This window comes from Delphinus delphis, chromosome 16 (genome assembly GCF_949987515.2).
Source record: "Delphinus delphis chromosome 16, mDelDel1.2, whole genome shotgun sequence".
NCBI classification, from domain to species: domain Eukaryota; kingdom Metazoa; phylum Chordata; class Mammalia; order Artiodactyla; family Delphinidae; genus Delphinus; species Delphinus delphis.
The window spans coordinates 40,126,234-40,147,163 of record NC_082698.1 but is presented as its reverse complement, the minus strand read 5'-3'; the positions used below and the strand labels follow the sequence as shown (position 1 = coordinate 40,147,163).

The 20,930-nt window shown below is 36.8% G+C and overlaps 1 protein-coding gene across 1 annotated transcript in view; it reads right to left on the bottom strand.

Annotated features, from left to right (window-relative positions):
- The window catches only part of LOC132439843 (cGMP-dependent protein kinase 1), a 1,104,652-nt gene that overhangs the window by 10,022 nt on the left and 1,073,700 nt on the right, over positions 1 to 20,930 (bottom strand). Inside the window, exons 11-13 of the mRNA XM_060034572.1 lie at positions 8,882 to 9,021; positions 7,672 to 7,761; positions 614 to 755 (exon numbers count right to left, since the gene is read on the bottom strand). Coding sequence (XP_059890555.1) covers positions 614 to 755; positions 7,672 to 7,761; positions 8,882 to 9,021 — 372 coding nt within the window. The remainder of the gene's footprint in view (positions 1 to 613; positions 756 to 7,671; positions 7,762 to 8,881; positions 9,022 to 20,930) is intronic.

The following is a 20,930-nucleotide window of genomic DNA, read 5'->3' as shown; positions in this document are numbered from 1 at the left end:
TTGAAGCAGGAGCCTCAAATGCAGAAAACCATTTTTTTCTAAAACAACTGGTTGAGAATACAAATAATTAACTATCATTGATGTGATTACTTTGAAAATCATAGGTTGAATAAAAATTCCAAAAATTTAAAAAACAGAATCAGGCACTGAAAGATCCAAAGTCTACAAAAGTTACACATTTTAAAATAAGAGAACTTCCCTTCTACTGTAGATCTTTAGAGCTCTTGGCCAATTTTATTATTACTAATATTATTACTAACATGGCCTGGATAACATTGCCAGCAAGCCCTTTTTTTCCATTAGCATTACAGTATTCTTTAAGATAATGATTCATGGTTCTCCACATATGACCTATTCCCTTTGGATGGCAGAAACCCAGCTAGACATAGGACTTCTACGAAGCTTTTCTGGGTCTACGAACACATGCAAGCAAGCGCGAGCCTATTTAAGCATGTTTTGCCAGCACATTATTAATTAAAACCTAGCCAATTTAATTTCTCATAACCTTTACATAACTTGAAAGAATAGTTAGTTGAAAACAGTAACGCTACAGCCTGTTCATTAGCCAGTATTTTAAAGTGCAGGGCAGAAACCATGTGTGAAACACACTGACCAATTTGGCGTAACCTCGGTGGTCTAGGATGAGATTTTCTGGCTTGAGGTCCCTGTAAATGATTCCTTTGGAATGCAGATAGGCAAAAGCTTCTACCACACATGCTGTGTAAAATCTGGTTGTAGAATCTTCAAATGAACCTCTGAGACACAGAAAATGGAATAAAAAGTAGGAAAGAAATTAGTTTGTCTAATAAGGGTCAGTTTCTCACGTCACTATATTCCTACGTCAGAATGTGACCCCAGAGACCAGTGTCCTACTGGCCAAATGTCATAGGGCTACCTTTGGATACTCGGTTTTAAAAAGCATCTGAGGGTTAAGTCAAGGAATTCTTTGCCCTTATGAGTAGGATGGTTAAATCTAACTTCCTGAATATACTGAAGAGGAGGTCAACCACATACCACGTTTCATGTACTTCGTGGATTCCTCACAACAGCCCACTCCAATGTTAAAAGGCAAAGTTACAGAGGTGGGCAGAAGAGAGGCAAATCCTATTTTAGACCTCGTCTACCAAGGGGTGTTTTTTAAAGAACGGTTTATGAGTTTAGTCATATTTATTCTTAGTTTTTAAAATCTTTCTAAATAATAGAGATGTGGCTCATGAGTGTGAATAAAAGTTAATGTTTTCAAAGAACCACTTTGGAAATGAGTTACAACGCTACTGATAACAGATCGCAATCTAAGTATTCTGTCTGAAGCTTCTGTCAGCAAGACAAATAATATCTATTTCCTATGCTACTGCCTTCTTATTAGAAGGAAAAGATGGAGCTAAAAGATAAGAAGGAAAAAGGTAATTGGAAGGGAATGTTTATTAAACTTGATTATGATGTTTAGCAAGAAAGCTCTTTGTCTCTCTGTACGTGTATGTGTGCGTGAGTGTGTGTTTATTTAATGAAATAACAGTAAAGGAAAAAAACCTTGGCATCTAAGGTTGACTCCTTGGTTCTAGGGAAGAACCTTTATACTTTACCTGTTTTTTTTTCCCTATGGAATCCCTTAGAAAGATAAACTACTTTTTTTCCCCCTCTTCTTTCCCAAGTAGTAGTAAATGCAATTAAATAATTTCATGAAAATTCAAGAACATTAGTGTGAACATCAGCTCTTGAGTTGGCTGAGATGTAACAGGACAGCAAGCACTCAGGTGGTTTTGGGGAACAAGCAGCAAAGCGGAGGCCCAGAGCTTGCTTTCACGAGAGTCACTGATACCAGTTTGCATCTTGCTCACATTTGCTTCTTTTTCAATATTGAGAAATAAATTCTAACAAAACGAAAAGTACGATACAGCTGCTATCTTGCAAAATTTATCAGTGAATCTAAGGCTAAAGCAGCCATCTTTCAGGTCATGTTTTAGAAATAGGCAGTGTCTTCCAGAAAGGTATAGTCTGCATTTTAACTACTAATGTCCCCTGAGTTGTCACTGAAATAATTAGCTCTTCCCAAAGGGAATATCCTTCTTTTGAAATACAATTCAGGGCATGATGATATCTACTCCTCTAGATACTAGACTCTTAACTGTAATCACTAGGTTTCTAGTATCTCTCTTCAACAATATCTGGATGGAACAATGGTGAATCTATAAGGACAAGAAAAAGTTTGAGAAGAATTGCATCTATATTAGGAAATGAATGGTATACATTATGCTGCAATTGTTTGCTGACTTGGAGCTGTCTTTGCAGAACCAACACTATATAATCCTGTGTATTGGGAAAGGGATTAGAATAGTACCTTAAAGGTCCTTTCATCTTTGTCCTTAATTAAGTATGTTTGTCTATCAAGAGCAGCATATTTCTTTGAGAGATCATTTGCCTGAAATAGTAAGCATCCATGTGTAGATAATTAATGAGCAACTTTATACTGAGTGCTGTACATGACTTCAGTCCCTTCTCTATGGAGAGCACAGCAAAGCAAAACAATCTAAACAAAACAGTACATAGAATAGAGCTTTGTCTTTTTTCACACTACATGCCTTGTTTTAATACGAAAATTGATTACTTCCTTGTAGCAGGACTGTCTAATTGCAATATGGGTGGGCCTTTTCAAAAGCCTACAATTCTTGCTTCCTGTTAGAAGAAGAGTTATTTCTGCAGTTGCGATGCTGGGCAACAGATCTGTTTCCCTTAATATTCAGTTGTTAATAAAATGGAACCAAATGGACAAATGCATTGTTTCTGTAAAGAGAGTACACACTTAATGAGAGATCAATTTCTCATGGCATCTCTGAATGGTATTCATATTTATATTCTGAACAAGCTGATCATTAGCAGAAAGACGAAAAACATCCTAATGCAAACTCAAATTCATCAGAGGAGGCCATAGGTTACGAATATGCGCTCTGAATGAAGCAAAGTCCTGGGCTCAAATCTGGCCTCCACTTACTGTTTAATCTTAAGTAACTGACTGTACCTCTCCAGGTCTTAGTGTTGTCATGTGCAAAATGAGACTAATAACAGAAACTCTCTCTTTGGGTTGTTGTGAGGATACAAAGAACTTGAGGCGTGTATTAGAATAAATGCCTGGCACACATCTGGTACTCAGTAAGTAGTAGCCATTACTATTGAGCACCAAAACCTCTTCTTTAGCACCTCCAGTGTCTTAATCTAGGAAAAGTGACTGATGTAGGACAGTCTCTTGGGGATGGGAGTTTGCAACTCTATCACTACTACTGAAATATTGGATTGGCCAAAATGTCCGTTCGGGTTTTTCCCTAAGATGTTACCTGAACGAACTTTTGGGCCAACCCAACATTTGCTGCTTCTCACTGCAAAGGCTAATTGCCATGAGTCAGCTCTGAAGCGTTTTCTGCTAATCTCTGTTCTTTTCACTTTCTCCATGCTTCTCCCAAGTGTACAGGTGAAAATTATCCTTATATTGCTTACCAGTCAAAACCTTCCTTTTTTCATCATGAAGGGAACTGACCATAAACATCCATCACTGGGTCTTCAGTTCTTGACAGCTTGTTTCTGAGCCATTTTGGAATTTGGAGAGCTCTAGAAAGCTGGTTTCTAGCCCTTCAACAGATCTGTATTGAGTATCTCCCATATATAAATATATTTGTAACTGATTTTAAAAATTAAATAAAAAATTTGTCTCAAATCTGTTTCTGTGTTATGTGACAAATCAACACAATATATGCACACAAAATGTTTACCGGCAACACAGTTTCATCACTAAATATTTGATGTAGGTAATTTGTGAATTTTAAAATACCCTTTTGGAAATCAGTCAAAAACCACAGCATTAGGGTGATTCACAATGAAAAATTACTATTAGAATCGGAAATGACAATGTAAATTTGATTTAAAACAAAAGCTTGTTTTATCAACAGTTAAAGTTGCTTGAAGAAAGAAATCATTCCCCTATATAGCTCTTTGAAATAATATATTATGCCTTGACAGTTGTGTCATTTCAATTAACAGGTAAGGGATAGGTCCTTATATCCTCTTCAGGAGGGAGTAGGTGTTTTATCTTAGCTAGATGGCAGTAGATAACAACAATTTGCTTCAGGGGATTTGAGGGTTATGTATACTTATTGATAGACTCAAATTAAAATGTAATCACAGTGTTTAATCAACTTGCCATAACCAAGTCCTGAAATGGCAGAATGTAACAAAGACAAAGCATCTCTCACTGAAAGACAAGTTCCCTCTTTTCATTGACTAGTGACCACAATCATTAGTGAGTATATAAACCTGAAGCATGCTACAGGTTTATTGCCAAAGTAGGAAGGCTAAATTATTATGAAAACGGACTCATTTCCTTAAAGGACTTTCAACCAAATTAAGAAATGACACAGATTCCACCTAATGGGTCATCTAAGATGGAATTTAAGTAATCACCTCCCATAAAATAGCTGGAATTAAGGAGAGTGTATATAGAAAGTCACTTGCTGGCTTATAAAACACATCCAGGAAGACTCGAGACCAGAAGTGAGATGTGATAGTTATGGTTTCTTATGTAATTGTTTAATACGTTCTGTAGGAAAAATTAACGTACACTTTAAAAAATTCAAATTAAGTAAATGATATTAGAATATGTATTAAATACTAATATTAATGTAATATATACTAATAACTGTAATATATACTAATAACCTCTCTCTCTCTCTCTCTCTCTATATATATATATATCTCAACCACTTACATTTTTAAGAAAGTTGTGGTTGACAATTCTGTAACTGTTATAGAGAAGAAGTGAATAAAATATAGTTTGTATATTCCAAATAATGGAACAGAATTTGTGGAAAAAAGTCACAAACTATAAGATAAAACATGATAGCTAATTAAAGGACAAACCAGGGAAATTGCAACAATTAACATTTCAGTGCTGTAGTTCCTATTTCCAAGATTAAAAAAAAATTTAATAGTCCTCAAAATCTGTTTGTATATATGGTATCATTTTAATTCCTTCTTCCTGACAACAAATAAAAAACTGCTCTGTGTTCTTTTTCTATGCTGATGAGAAGAAAGAGAGTGAGAGGCAGGAAATGGTCAGCTCAGCTGCTAGGTGAAGGAAGGAGGATGTCATTGCTATAGGAGACTTCCTGCGCTAAATCCCTGAGGCTCAGAGGTCACACAAGCCTTTCTTCAGATTAACCTTCCCACCAATACATTTCCTTTATGCTCTCAGAATAGCTTCTCCCTTACTACTACTTACTGGGACCCGAGAGGAAAACTAAAGGAACTGAACAAAAAGGTTTATTTTGACTGAGGATACTTTTATATACACTGTGACAAATAGCATAATTAATTTCCTTTTTCTCTTGGCATTTTTTTGGTTCTAACAGTTAATCTTTAGGATTTCTCAGCCCCAGTTTAAACAAGCAATGAGGAAGCTAGTCTGTGACAGTATTAATTGGAGCCTGGATATCCAAAACTATGCTTTCCCTTTAGCAATTTCTTACGTAGGAAAAAAAAAAGTCTCTTGGAATAAAAGCAGTAAGGCTACATACATATTGAATATCTAAAAAAGAAAGCTGGCAGGGGACAATGAGTCCGAGATGATTTTATATACGACAGCTTCATTGCTTTCCATGTCGAGGCTTCAGCCCCTCTGAATCTTTAGGAAGGATCAGATAGCTGCTATTTCTCTGGATCATGCCTCCTTAATGAATATTTAGTACACTGGGGGGACTCAGCAACTGTGTACCCCAAATCCAAGGAAGATAAAAGGGAAGACAAAAGAAAGGGTCAGTAAGCAGTCTGGTGGAGGTAGAAAAAGGACCATCACTGATCTTCTCCCTCCATCCACTCCTCCCAAGACAAGCTGCTTCTTGATAGCATTCCTTTGCTACCCCGACAAATCCAAATACATCTCACTTGTAAGCCTTGGCTAGCATTTATGTACCCCCAAAAATGCAAAATCAAGTTAACTAAGGAGAAATATGAAACAGTTTCCTTGCAAAAAATAAGTTGAATATTGATGTCTATGCATGTTTGAGTGGACTTTAGGTTAACTTTTATTATTATTTTTAAAGCTATTTAAAAAATTTTATTGTTGTTGGTGTCTTGTTAAAGAAGTTAATAGAAGTTTAAAATCGCTGTTCCTTTCCCTAAGTGGCTTATTATTGCTTTAATGTTTACTTCTACCAGTAAATCTCCTCTTCTAATTAGAACAAAGTAGGGAAGAGATTTCAAATAAATCAGTGTATTGGAAGGTCAGATCAAAAATAATATAGTAGAAGCACATTAGGATAAACCAGATATTAACTCACAAATCAGAATATTAACTTTCTGCTACATCCTGTATGAGGCATGGGACCACAACTGTTTTATTTATCATTTTATCCCGGGCCTCTACCACAATGCCTGGCGTATAATCTGTACCCAAAAATTAATTAACAGTAATATAGTAATACAGTATGATATAATGGCTCAGTACAGATGTTAACCCTGTCCCCTAGTGCCAAAATGATACATTCCCTTACAGGCATATTTACCTTGAATTTAAGAAAAAAACCATTAACGTAATAGGACACAATAAGGTAAAAAGAAACCCATTTGTCATATACAAGTAAGGCAGTGGGAATAAAAGACCTGAAAGGGCAGCGGGTACAAAGATATGAAGGTACCATAAGGATACAATTAGGAATGAGACTTCAAAGCAATAGTTTATAAAGAACTAGTTCTATTCTGGGATATCTACAAAATAATATACTGTCAAAAAATAACATGGCTTTCTGGGGACATTAGGGCTGTCTATAGCTGAGTCTGAAAGATGTTACCTGATGAAGGAGAGCCTGTGGGGTGAGATTGTAACAAATAAGAAAAGAAAAAGATGTCTAAAGGTGAATATTCAAAGGAACAAATATGCCTTTTGAATGTTATTAGGTCATTCACAGAAAATTGTAGTTTTTCTTTAAGTAAACATTTAGGGTTGGTAGAATACTTTTTTAAATGATAGTTTGCTATACATAAATAGGAAACAGAAAATTAATTTTGAATAATAAAAAAAAAAACCAAATAAGCGCTAAAGAGACCAACTTTACTTGCCCTGAAAGGGCAAAGAGGAGTGTTAAGTGGGTTCTTTTTCTTCCCAAGACCAGGTAAGTCCTGAAAGGGATGGTTGGAAACTTCTGTTAATTTTGAAACCAAAGAGCAATGTAAAGGTAGAGGGAAAAGTTACTTTGGAAAAAATTCCCAGTGTTAGGAAAGATAGCCCGTCTGGAGAATGAGTGGAACAATCCAACTGACAGTTAATCTAGATTGCGACTATAAAATAACTTTAATTCTCTTCATTGTTAACAGCAATGAAGTGAATTCTAGGTGTATAGTTGTCTGATTGTGATATTCAAGTTAAACTAAAGCCTCTGCATGTACCTTGACAGGTACCATTTTTATGGTGGACTAATCCTATATCATTGGTTACAAATCTGAAACAGAGTGAGTTTCCTATTTACAGTCAATCACATGTAGATAGTGGGTTGTGACGCATACTTACATTTTGAAATACAAGCATATGTAAATATGACTTCTATACTTTATAAAAATTGACTCTTCTTACAAACCATCACAGTCAACTACATTTTCAAAGACATGATAGAAATTTCGTAAAACTCTTACCGATCCCTGAGAATGGTCCAGAGCTCTCCACCTAGGCAAGCTTCCATCAACATATACAAATATTTGCTGTCCTTAAATGTTCTGTATAATCTGTGATTTGCAAACAAGAAAACAAAGATTATAAACGTTACTGTCTTTTAAAAGCATGTAAATGTTTTCGGTGCCCGGATTACAGTCTTGCTGTTGATTTACCAAGCTTGAAATCTTATTAAAAGAATGAGAAAGATCTAAATTCACAAAGAGGAAAAAGGAAGCGATGGCTCATGACTAAGATTTTCACACTGTAGGGGGTAGTCTCTCCTTTGAAATGGATTAATCCAAATGATTATGAACCAAGAGGGCTTCCTGGGGTTCCTCTAATTCCAATTTGGCTAACGTTTCAAGTGTGGCCTCTTGAGCGATATTTAGTGGTCATAAACATGCAGTGTGCATGGATATTCAGTAGGTGACACTTTAAAATATAGATGTGTATGACATTTATGCACTGTTCACTTAAATTCATGTGATACCCTGTTTTCGTCAAGTGCCGCTGGCAAATTAACTAGAAAAGCTTCTGCGTATTAAAAAAAAAACCATTGTCTTATCAGTGCTCTCAAAATACCGAGATGGGATAGTCATTTCATTTTTTAACAACTTCAGAAAATATGCAAATAAAGAATATTCAAGGTAAAATAGTTTGATTTTTGGTATTTTGTCTTTCATGCACCAGAGGTCTATGCAGAGTTCTTGGAATAACAGGATAAAAATGGAACATTAAGAACTCTGATATCTCCTTTGGGAAAAACATGTTCTTTTCACAGAATCTGATTCTCATTAAAAAAAAAAAAAAAAAGAATCAAAATTTTAGTGTTTTTTTTTTTTTTTTTTTTTTCCGGTACTCGGGCCTCTCACTGTTGGGGCCCCTCCCGTTGCGGAGCACAGGCTCCGGACGCGCAGGCTCAGCGGCCATGGTTCACGGGCCCAGCCGCTCCGCGGCATGTGGGATCCTCCCGGACCGGGGCACGAACCCGTGTCCTCTGCATCGGCAGGCGGACTCTCAACCACTGAGCCACCAGGGAAGCCCTAGTGTTTTTTTATTTAGTAAAAACTTTTTTAAAATCAGATTAAAAATTATGTTTCTCTGTGTGAATCAGATGTGTAACAGTGAGTGCAAATGTGGTTGCTTTTCCACTTGGAGTTGGGGACTTGAGCCCTGGGACAGGGTCTTTACCTCACTATGAAATCGGAATGAGCCCCCTGCATGATCTGCTTCTCCGAGCGGATGTGCTCCTGCTGTCTCGTATCCACGATGTGGCGTTTCTTGAGAATTTTCATTGCAAAGGTTTTGGATTCTTCACTTTTCAGTTGGACCTTAAAGAAAGCCAGAAGGGAGTAAGTGAGGAAAAAAAAACCCCACAGAGTTAATATAACAGAATGCATTCTTAGCCCCAAATTAACAGGTGCATGGAGCACTGAAATGACACCCCAAACACCACCTGTATCACAGTAAAGCCTTGCTGGAGCTGGGTTTGAAATCCAGGGCTCACAGCTGTTGCCCAATCTCATTCCACTGGAACTGATGCATCTTCACTAACTGGATTGCCAATTAGTTTTGTGCCCACTGGGATTAGAAGAGGGAAAGTGTATTTGATTCTCATTGTATTATTTCATTTCATTTCAGATAATGTGTTTGAGTATACTTTACAGTTTTTCTCCTTCAGTCAGAAAAGTAAAAATAAAAACGAATTCCTTCTCCAGTTTTACTTCGAGTGTGGAAAAAGTAGGACCATACGGTCCTATATGCTTTTCCTCTTTTTAGTCCTCGTCCACAAACATTTCTAGAGTTATTTAATTCGGTGATAGACCCTTGTCTCTGCTGAGACTGAAAATTTGTGTACTGTTATTTCTTCTTTTTATCTCACAGTCTTTCCCTTCCATTAAAAAAAAAAGATAGTAACAAGATTTCTTTCTAAAGACTTTGGAAACTACTTTTCTTTTCCTCTCAAATAGGCATGATGGCTTTAATCTTGTCTGACCTTAAACCTTACTCCTTAGTTATACTAACTGGGAGACCTAAGCTGAACCTTGATGTCCCCAATGCTTCCAAGCCTCTGTTACAGCCCCACATGGCTCTCGGTGGCTCTGGAGAGAGCTTGGGTCCTCCAGATGACGTTCCTCAGACAGGCTGCTGGTCTGTGTTCACTGTTTTACACAATATTTCAACAAGGTGACTTGCAAGGAAAAGAAGAGAGATAACTGAGCTAATCACTTAATGGCAATATAAAAGCGTTACCATTGAGTGTTCTCAAACCACAGAATTCTCAAGATAATACCAAACAGCCCATGTTTTTCTGAACTAATGAAAGCCTTGGAGAAATAACATGATAAGCTGTTCCTGCTTTTCAGCTGAAGTGTGGCTGTCCCCTCTTTAGTTGTGAACTGTTTACTTTAGCTGCAGGGATAGTGAAGGTCTTAAGTGTATTGCTCATGTACACATGGACAGACTGAATTCCATTGAGAGAACATTAATGTGGCAAGCTCTTTGGAAGAAAACACGAGGACACTTCAAATAAATAGGCCTCAGTTTGCTGCCAGCATCTGAGAATCTATATGACAGGTTAGAGGGGAAAATGGATATTTGAAAATGCCTTAACCAGCTAAAGGCCCTCTACTCCATTTGTGAAACTCTGAGATGACAGATTAGTGTGATACAAATGAATTCAGCTATAGTTCATAGTAAAATACAAAAATGTGAAAACCCACTTCTAAAAGAAATCTGGATAAGAAAGATGACATGAAAAATGAGCTGTGTCAGAGTACTAACACTCAGAGGAGAAGAAATCAGATCGTATTCCCTCTTTAGAGTCTGACCCAGGTAAATGACTGAAGAGTAGATCACACACCTAATGTACAAATTATGCTCTTTAGAGATGGTAACACACATTTTAACTGGTGCACAGGTTAGGAGGAAAGAACCCTGGCTTTAGGGTAACAGGTCTGGACTTAAATCCTGACTCCACTTAAGGCCTCTCTCAGTCCTCTTAGGCAGTTGAGTAACTGCTCTGAGGCCCAGTTCTTGCTGAGGATAACGCCACCTACCGTATGGAGTTATTGGGACCTTAAATGAGAAAGTGCCACCGCATGGGCATTCAGTGATGGTCTCTCTACGTGTACCTTGGGTAGATCAAATGTTGTCTTGAAAACAAGGCCAGATCATGTCACTTCTCTGTTCAAAACACTGCAGTGGCTTCCCGTCTCACTCATGGTAAAGACAAAGCTGTCACACAGTCCGACAAGGCCCTACATTATCTGAACCCCCATTCCCTGTAAGCCTCACTTCCTCCTTGCTCACTGTGCTCAGGTCACACTGGCCATCTTGCTGCTCCTTGAGCATAACAGCAAGCTCTTGCTTCAGGCCATTTGCACATGCTGTTCTTCTGCCTGAATATTGTCTCACAGTTATCCTCAGGGCTTGCCCTCTCAGTTCCCTAAATTCTCTGCTCAAATGTTTCCTAATCAGAAAGTCTCTCCTCACACCAGTCTACATAAAAGAGTAATCACCTACTTCTCCCTTCCCTTTTTCAGTGTTCTCTATAGCTCTTATCACAAGCGAATGCACCAAATGTTTATTCTGATTACTTGTTTAGTATCCGTCTCTTTTCACCAGTCTGTAAGCAACCCAAGACTGGGGATTTTTTTGTCCACTGTGCCTGACAAAGGATAAATGCATATTAAATGTTTGTTGACTAAAGGAATCAAAGAAAGGATGAAATAAGCCATGATGACTTATCACTGGCAAAGCCACAAAGAGAGCTGGTATCTCAGCTCCGTACTGTGTATCTCTGAGGTTAGCAGGATAAAAACAAGGGAAGCTATAAATGACAAGTATGTAGCATTTGCTCTTTTTCTTCTTTCCAAAACTGCCATTATTCATAAAAAAGGAAGAAAAGATTTCTAAATGCTGATGCTTCACAGGAAGTATACATGACAAATAACTATGTGATACAGCTCTGAATTTTCAGTCGTTATATTTACAAGATGTTTTCTTAACCTTGCTTTTCCTTGAATGACTAAAATGTGATATTATTCCCCAAAAGCCTACTATATTAGTAACATCATCTCTAGGATAATATCATCTGGGTCTTGGGGACAGTTATCCATCTACATCTAAATACAAAATAAATTTATGAAGAGACAAAAAGAAATGTGTTCACTGATATGTTAACAATGGTTTTCTCTTAGGGAGATTTTTAGTTGATTTAGCTCTTTTTAACTTTTTTGAATCGCTCAATTTTTATACAATTAGCATATCTCACTTTTATGGTAAGTAAAAATAATGACTCTGGTCATGGAAAAAAAATTTTTAAGTCTCTTTTAAATCAGAATAGCTATTTATTATTGTCTGACTCTCTCAAAGGATCTGGTTCAGTGGAAACCACTCTATTAGAATTCCATGTATGCAAAGACCTTGAGAAGTTCTGTATAGGATAGCAACCTATTCAAGTTCGGGCTGAGCCACACTATTCATCTCCTTAAAGTATGTGCCATAATTTTTTCTTTCAATATAAACTCTCAGTGTAAGTTACAGCAATTTGTATTTCAAGAGCCTAAGCTATTATGCTTTATTATGAAAGTGTTTTCACAAAACTAATACATGAAAAATTTTACGGTGAAATTTAGTGTGCTTTTTATTTGTCCTGTTGGTCAAATTAATTATACCAAGTCCACTTGTGCCAGTTTGAGGAGATGATGATTTTGTAGCAGGCCAGCTAGAGATATGACATAGATGCTGAGTGTGAACAGAGGAAGGCAAAAGAAGGGGAAAGGAATACATTTCTTCTTCTTGCTCAGGAATCCTTCCCAGCCTGGGTGGTTAGGCATGATTCCCAGGTTTGTCTTTGCAGACTATCCTAACCCCATCTAGATGTACAGGCTAATGCACTGGTTGAGAAGGTGAGCTTTGAAATTTGACTACCTTTGTTTAAATCTCAACCTTTTTTTTTTTTGATTGTGATCTTGGACAAATTTCTGAAACTCTTTGTTTCCTCATCTGTAATATGTGGATAATTCTCTTAGGTTACCTGTGAACATGAAATAAAAGGGCCTATATATCAAACACAGTGTCTGGAACAGAGAACACATTCAGTTAGTTGCCTTTATTCTTTTGTGCTTCTTAGTTTAATGGTCTCTTCAGGCCAAAGCAATTTTCTCAAAATATGATCCACCACAGGATGAATGCCACTTTGTACCCATTCCTATTCCCACCCCATCCACTTCAGTTCTACCAAGGGAATAGTAGAGGTTTGAGAAGCTACATCTAAAAGATTGCTGGCCCTTGTACCATACTGGTTTCACTCTCAAGGTTTCTAGAAAGGAGACATGAATGAGAAAATGCTAATACTCAATATATTCTATGTTTTACAAGTAATGCTATGTGCTATATCAGAAATTAAAATTGGAAAAAGTTTCATTTACAGTACTTCAGTGTGAATCACTGTGTTGCCATTTGAAGGAATGTATCCTTGAGCAAAGTGAATCTTAATGTGGGAATTTTTGACAAAGATTTTGACACGTTCTTAACTATCAGGTTCTAGCTGGTGCCCAAATAATACTGACCTGAAGGTGAGAGGCAATGCCACCAGCATTATAAAGAGCTTTGAAGACACAATTGCTGGCTGTATTTAAATACATGCTTTCTTTTATCTGGGGCAGGTACTTGCTTTATAAAGGCTTGTCTCCTGTTGGACCTAATTCTTCGCTCTTGCGAGGAAGGAGGGTTATGATCAGAGCAAGGTTAAAACTAGCTCAGTGACAATGACTGGGAGCTGGTCCTTAGAATCTGTTTGTCCATTCATCTATTTAACTTGTTATTAACAGTTCATAGTTTATTTTGCACTGCAGATATCTTTTCATTATTTTGGAAGAAAATGAATTTCTGAACTATACTGTAATTAAAATGTTTTATTAAATATAAGGTTTGAACTGTCAATATCACTTGGCCTATTATTATGCAAAATTCCTTTGTAAACTAGTTCAAATTACATTTCCATGCACAACGAGAAAGGATGACTCACTTAGGTAAGCTAATACTATAGAACAAAGATGATGAAGTGAGCTTAGAAAAGCTTATACAGGAGGAGGTGGCCAAGATGGCAGAGTAGGAAGACCCTGAACTCACATCCTCTAACAGACACACCAAAATTATAACTACTTACAGAGGTACCATCTATGAGAACGACCTGAAGGCTAGCAGAAAAGATTTTCTACAACTAAAAACATAAAGAAGGAACTACCATGAGACAGGAGGGGGGGACAAAAACACAGTATTGTCAGGACCCACACCCTTGGGTCAGCAACTCACAAATAGGAGGAATATCACAATCATAGAAGTCCTCTCCAAGGAGCGAGGGGTCCAGGTCCCATCTTGGACTCCCTGGCCTGTGAGTCCTACACCTGCAATATGAGCCCCTATAACGTCTGGCTTTGAAAACCAGTGAGGTTTGTGTTTGGGAGAGCAGGAGGGCTTTAGGAAACAGAGACTTCACTCTTAAAGGGCGTGCACAAAATCTCACACACTCCAAGTCCCGGTAGTTTGAAAGGACCCTGGATCAGACCCACTTACTAATCTTAGGGAGCCTCTGGAGAGGCAGGGGGCAAGTAGGAGCACCCTTGGTGATGAAGACACTGGCAGCAGCCATTTTAGGGGGCTCATTCTACCATGTGGACACAGGCGCTGGCAAGTGCAACTTTGGAATCCTCTGTCTATCCTGATAGTGCTGGGTACTCGGCACCAGACCCAGGCTGGCACCTGCCCCAAGATGCACCCTGCCTCTCTGGCCCAGGTCATGCATACTGCTGTGTGGGGACTCAGCCCCACTACCAGTGGGACTAGCACCAGCTATGCAGGAAGCCTACCCTCCAGTGGGGCCTGCAGCCACTGCATGACGTACAGCCTTGGAGCCAACTGGCCTGGGTGGGGCAAGCCTGCTTACCAGCGCACCCACAGTAGTCAGCCCTACAACAACAGAAGTGTGCAAGTGGCCCACAGAGGGGCCTCCCCTAGAGCATACAGCTCTGCTAACCAGAGGGGAGTGTACTGCTGGGACACATAGGCTATCTCCCACATAAGGACACTTCTTCAAGATCAGAAAATATAATCAACATACCTAATACACAGAAATAAAACCAGAGACTTAGGCAAAATAAGGAGAAAGAGGGATATGTTCTGACCAAAGGAACAAGACAAAACCTGAGAAAAAGAACTAAATGAAGTGCAGATAAGCACTCTACCCAGTGAAGAGTTCAAGATAATGTTCATAAAAACGCCCACTGAGCTTGGGAGAAGAATGGCTAAACAGAGAATTTCAACAAAGAGTTAGAAGATATAAAGAGAACAAAACAGCTGAAGAACACATTAAGTGGAATGAAAAATACACTAGAAAGAATCAAAAGTAGATTAGATGATACAGAGGAATGGATAAGTGATCTAAAAGACAGAGTAATGGAAATCACCCAAGCTGAACAGAAAAATGAAAAAAAGGATTAAAAAAAAATAAGGATAGTTTGAGGCCTCTGAGACAACATTGAGTGTACTAACATTCACATTATAGGAGTCCCAAAAGCAGAAGAGAGAAAGGAACAGAGGACTTACTTGAAGAGATAATAGTCAAAAATATCCCCAACTTTGGGAAGGAAACACATCCAGGTTCAGAAAGCACAGAGTCCCAAACAAGATCCACCCAAAGAGGTCCACACCAAGACACATTATAGTTAAAATAGCAAAAACTAAAGATAAAGAGAGAATCTTAAAAGCATCAAGAAAAAAGAAAATAGTTATGTACAAGAGAAATCCCATAAGGTATCAGCTGACTTTTGAGCAGAAACTTTGCAGTCTAAAAGGGAGTGGCACAATATATTTAAAGTGATGAAAGGAAAAAAACCTACAACCAGGAATACTCTACCCAGCAAGGTTATCATTCAGATTTGAAAGAGGTAAAGAGTTTTACAGACAAGCAAAACCTAAGAGTTCAGCACCACAAAAACCAGCTTTACAAGAAATGTTAAAGGAACTTCTCTAGGCAGTAAAGGCCATAATTAGAAATATAACAATTATAAAAAGAAAAAATCTCACTGGTAAAGGCAATAGATCAACTACTTACAAAGTTAGCAGGAAGGTTAAAAGACAAAAGTAGTAAAATTATCTATATTCACAGTAAGTAGTTAAGGGATACACACAAAAAAGATACAAAACATGATGTCAAAAAAATTAAATAGGAGAGGGGAAGTAAAAATGTAGAGTTGTTAGAATGTGTTTGACCTTGAGCTCATCAATGTAAAATATTACTATAATAATATATATGTTGTTATATATGAACCTCATGGGAGCCACAAAGCAAAAACCTGTAATAGATAAACACACAAAAAGAGAGAAAAAAAATCCAAACATAACAGTAAAGATTCTCATCAAATCACAAGGAAAAGAGCAAAAGAAGAAGAGAGGAACAAAAAAGAACTACAAAAAGAACCAGAAAACAATTAACAAAATGACAGTAAGTACATACCTATCAATAATTACATTACATATAAATGGACTAAATGCTCCAATCAAAAGGCATAGAATAGCTGAATGGATACAAAACCAAGATCCATTTATATGCTGCCTACAAAAGACTCACTTCAGATCTAAAGACACACACAGAATGAAAGGGAGTGGATTGAAAAAGATATTCCATACAAATGCAAATGAAAAGAAAGCCAGGGTAGCAATACTTAATATCAGACAAAATATACTTTAAAACAAAGACTATAACAAGAGACAAAGAAGGGCATTATGTAATGATCAAGGGATCAAGCCAAAAAGAAGATACAACAACTGCAAATATATGTACACCCAACTTAGGAGCACCTAAATACATTAAGCAAATATTAACAGCTATAAAGGGAGAAATTGACAGTAATACAATAACAGAAGGGAAATTTAACACCCAATATATCAATGGACAGATCAGACAGAAAATCAGTAAGGAAACACTGGCCTTAAATGACATATTAAATCATATGGACTTAATATATACAACATTTCTTCCAAAAACAGCAAAATACATGTTCTTTTCAAGTGCACATGGAACAAATATCCAGGACAGATTACATGCTAGGCCTCCAAACAAGTCTCAATAAATTTAAGAAGACTGAAATCATATCAAGCATCTTTTCTAACCACAATGGTGTGAAACTATAAGTTATCTGAAAGAAAATAACTGCAAGAAACACAAACATGTGGAGTCTAAAAAACATGCTACTAAACAACCATTGGGTCCCTAAAGAAATTAAAAAGGAAATCAAAAAAATACCTGGAAACAAATAAGAATGGAAAAACAACAATCCAAAATCTATGGGATGCATAAAAGCACTTCTAGGGTAAAGTTTAAAGTCATACAAGCCTACCTCAGGAAACAAGAAAAATATCAAATAAAAACATGTAACCTTATACTGAAAGGAACTAGAAAAACAAACAAATCCAAAAGTTAGTAGAAGGAAAAAAAAATACATATGAGAGCAGAAATAAATAAAATAGAGACAAAAAAAAAAAACTCTCAATGAAACTAAGAGCTGGTTCTTTTAAAACATAAACTGTTAGCAAGACTTATCAAGTTAAAAAGAGAACCCAAAAATAAAATCAGAAATTAAAGAGGAGAAGTTACAATCAACACTACAGAAACACAAAGGATCATAAGAAATTACTATGAACAATTATATGGTAATAAAATGGACAACCTAGTAGAAATGGATAAATCCCTAGAAAGATACAATATCCCCAAACTGAATCAGGAAGAAATAGAAAATATGATCAAACAATACCAGTAATGAAACTGAATCAATAATAATAATAGTAGTAGTAGTAATAATAATATTATAATAAAAAATAACTCCCAACAAACATGAGTCCAGGACCAGACGGCTTTAGAGGTGAATTCTAGAAGACATTTGAATAAGACTTAATACCTATATTTTTCAAACTACTGCCGAAAATTAAAGAGGAAAAAAATGTTTTGGAACTCATTCTACCAGGCCACCATCACCCTGATACCAAAACCAGAAAAAGATACCACAATAAAAGAAAATTACAGGCCAGATATCACTGGTGAATATAGATGCAAAAACCCTCAACAAAAATATTAGCAAACCAAACTCAGCAATACATTAAAATGATCATAAACCATTATCAAATGGGATTGATCCCAAGAATGCAAGGATGGTTAATGTCTGCAAGTCAATCAATATGATACTCCGCATTAAAAAATTGAAAAATACCATCTCAATAGACGCAAAAAAATCTTGTGACAAAATTCAACATTGATTTATAATGAAAACTCAGCAAAGTGGGAATAGTGGAAGAATACCACAATATAATAAAGGCCATACATGACATAGTGACAGCCAACATCATATCCAACAGTGAGATGCTAAAAGCATTTTCTTTAAGGTTAAGAATAAGACAAGGATGCCCACTCTCACCACTTTTATTAAACATAGTACTGAAAGTCCTAGCTACAGCAATCAGGCAAGAAAAAGAAATAAAAGGAATCCAAATGGGAAAGAAGCAGTAAAACTGTCATTGTTTGCAGATGAGATGATATTATATATAGAAAATCCTAAAGACATCACCAAAAAACTATTAAAACTTATAAATGAATTTGGTAAAGTTTCACAATACAAAATTAATATACAGGAATCTGTTGGATTTCTATACACTGTCTGATAGTTCAGATATCAGAACTATCAGAAAGATAAATTAGGAAAACAATCCCATTTATAACTGCATCGAAAGAATACCTAGGAATAAATCTAACCAAATAGGTAAATAATTGTACCCTGAAAACTAGAAGACATTAATGAAAGAAATTGAAAATGACAAAAACAATTAGAAAGCTATTCCATGCTCATGAATTGGAAGAATCAGTGTTGTTAAAATAACCGTACTACCCAAGGCAATCTACAGGTTCAATGCAATCCCTAGCAAAAGGCATTTTTCACAGAACTAGAACAAACAACACTAAAATTTGTATGGAAACAAAAAAGACCCTGAGTAACCAAGGCAATCTTGAGAAAGAAGAACAAATTTGTGGGGGTGGGGTGGGGTGGGGATCATGCTCTCTGATTTCAAACTATACTGCAAAGCTACAGTAATCAAAACAGTAGGTACTGGCACAAAAACAGACACAGAGATCAATGGAACAGAATAGAATGCCCAGAAATGAACCCACACTTATATGGTCAATTGATCTACAACAAAGGAAGCAAGGATATACACTGGGGAAAAGACAGGCTTTCCAATAAATGGTTCTGGAAAAAACTAAACAGCTACATGCAAAATAATCAAACTGACAACTTTCTCATACCATGTACAAAAAATAAACTCAAAATGGATTAAAGACTTAAATATGAGTCCTGGAACTATAAAACTCCTAGAAGAAAATATAGGGAGTAGGCTCTTTGACATCAGTGTTAGCAATATATTTCTCAATATGTCTCCTCAGGGAATGGAAACAAAAGCAAAAATAAACAAATTGGCTATACCAAACCAAAAATCTGTTGCACAGTGAAGGAAACTATCAACAAAACAAAAAGTTGGCCTATTGAATGGGAGAAATATTTGCAAACATCACATTAATAAGGAGTTAATATCCAAAATATACAAAGAAACCATATAACTCAACATCAAAAAAACCCCAAACAATCTAATTAAAAAGTAGGCAGAGGAACTGAATAGACATTTGTCCAAAGAAGACATACAGATGGCCAACAGACACTTGAAAAGATGCTCAACATCACTAATCATCAAGGAGATGCAAATCAAAACCACAATGAAAATCCACCTCACACCTCTCAGAATGGCTATCATCAAAGATACAACAAATAACAAATGTTGGTGAGGATGTGGAGAAAAGGGAACCCTCATGCACTGTTGGTGGGCTTGTAAATTGGTATATATAGCTGCTGTGGAAAGAGTATGGAGGTTCCTATAAAAAATTAAAAATAGAACTGCCATATGATCCAGCAATTTCACTTCTGGGTATTTACTCAAAAAACCCCAAAACACTAATTCCAAAAGATATGTACATCCCAGTGTTCATAGCAGCATTATGTACAATAGCCAAGATATGGAAGCAACCTAAGTGCCCATCAATAGACGAATGGATAAAGAAGATGTGGTGTGTGTGTTTTATATAAAATAAAATATTACTCAGCCATAAAAAAATGAAATCTTGCCATTTGCAACAAAATGGATGGATCTAGAGAGTAGTATGCTAAGTGAAATGTCAGACAGAGAAAGAGAAATACAATATGAACTCACTTATATGTGGAATCTAAAAGCAAACCAAACAAACAAAACTAAAAGAAAAGAGACTCATAGACACAGAAAACAAATGTATGGTTGCCAGAGGGGAAGTAAGTGGGGGTGGTAAAATAGGTGAAGGGGATGAAGAGGTACAAACATCCAGTTATAAAATAAATAAGTCAGAGGGATGTAACATACAGCATAAGGAACATGGTCAATAATATTGTAATAACTGTATGGGGACAGATGATTACTAGGCTTAACTTCGGTGATCATTTCATAATGTAGGCAAATATCAAATCACTATGTAGTACACCTGAAACTAACATAATATTTGTACATCAACTATATTTCAAGAAAAGAAAAGAAAAGCTTACACAGGAAACCTGGGTTCTAGTCCTCGATCTTTCACTAATAGGTTTATGTTTAGTCATATAATCTTACTGGGCCTCAGGCCACCTCTCAGAAAATGAAGGGCCAAACTAAATTACATCTAAGGGTTCCTTCCAGCCGGAAGATTCTATGAACCTGAAATTTGACATAATAAATATGCATTGTGAAAGCACGTTCATTATATTTAACCTTATGGAAACAGCCCAACAAACCTGTGGCAATAGCTTGGGCCAAAGGATAAAGGGGGAATTACCCAAGTAACACAAAGGTGGCATAAGGAAGCATGATGATTCACTCTGGAAGCATCACCCTGAGTTTACAGCACATGCATATTCTCCTGGGATGTGGAGGTTTTATTTGCTCTGTTCTCTCAAGCCCAACGCGTAAAGGGGATCTGCTTCTTAACTGTTGTATTTTCTGTGTTACTAATTGTCAAAGAACATGCGCTGGATAGAAATAGTAGTAGCTTTCCCAAGAAGAGCACTAAAACAGACTCCAAGGCATAAGGAAATCTAGGCAGAGTCATCCTAATTGTAATAGCTGGACA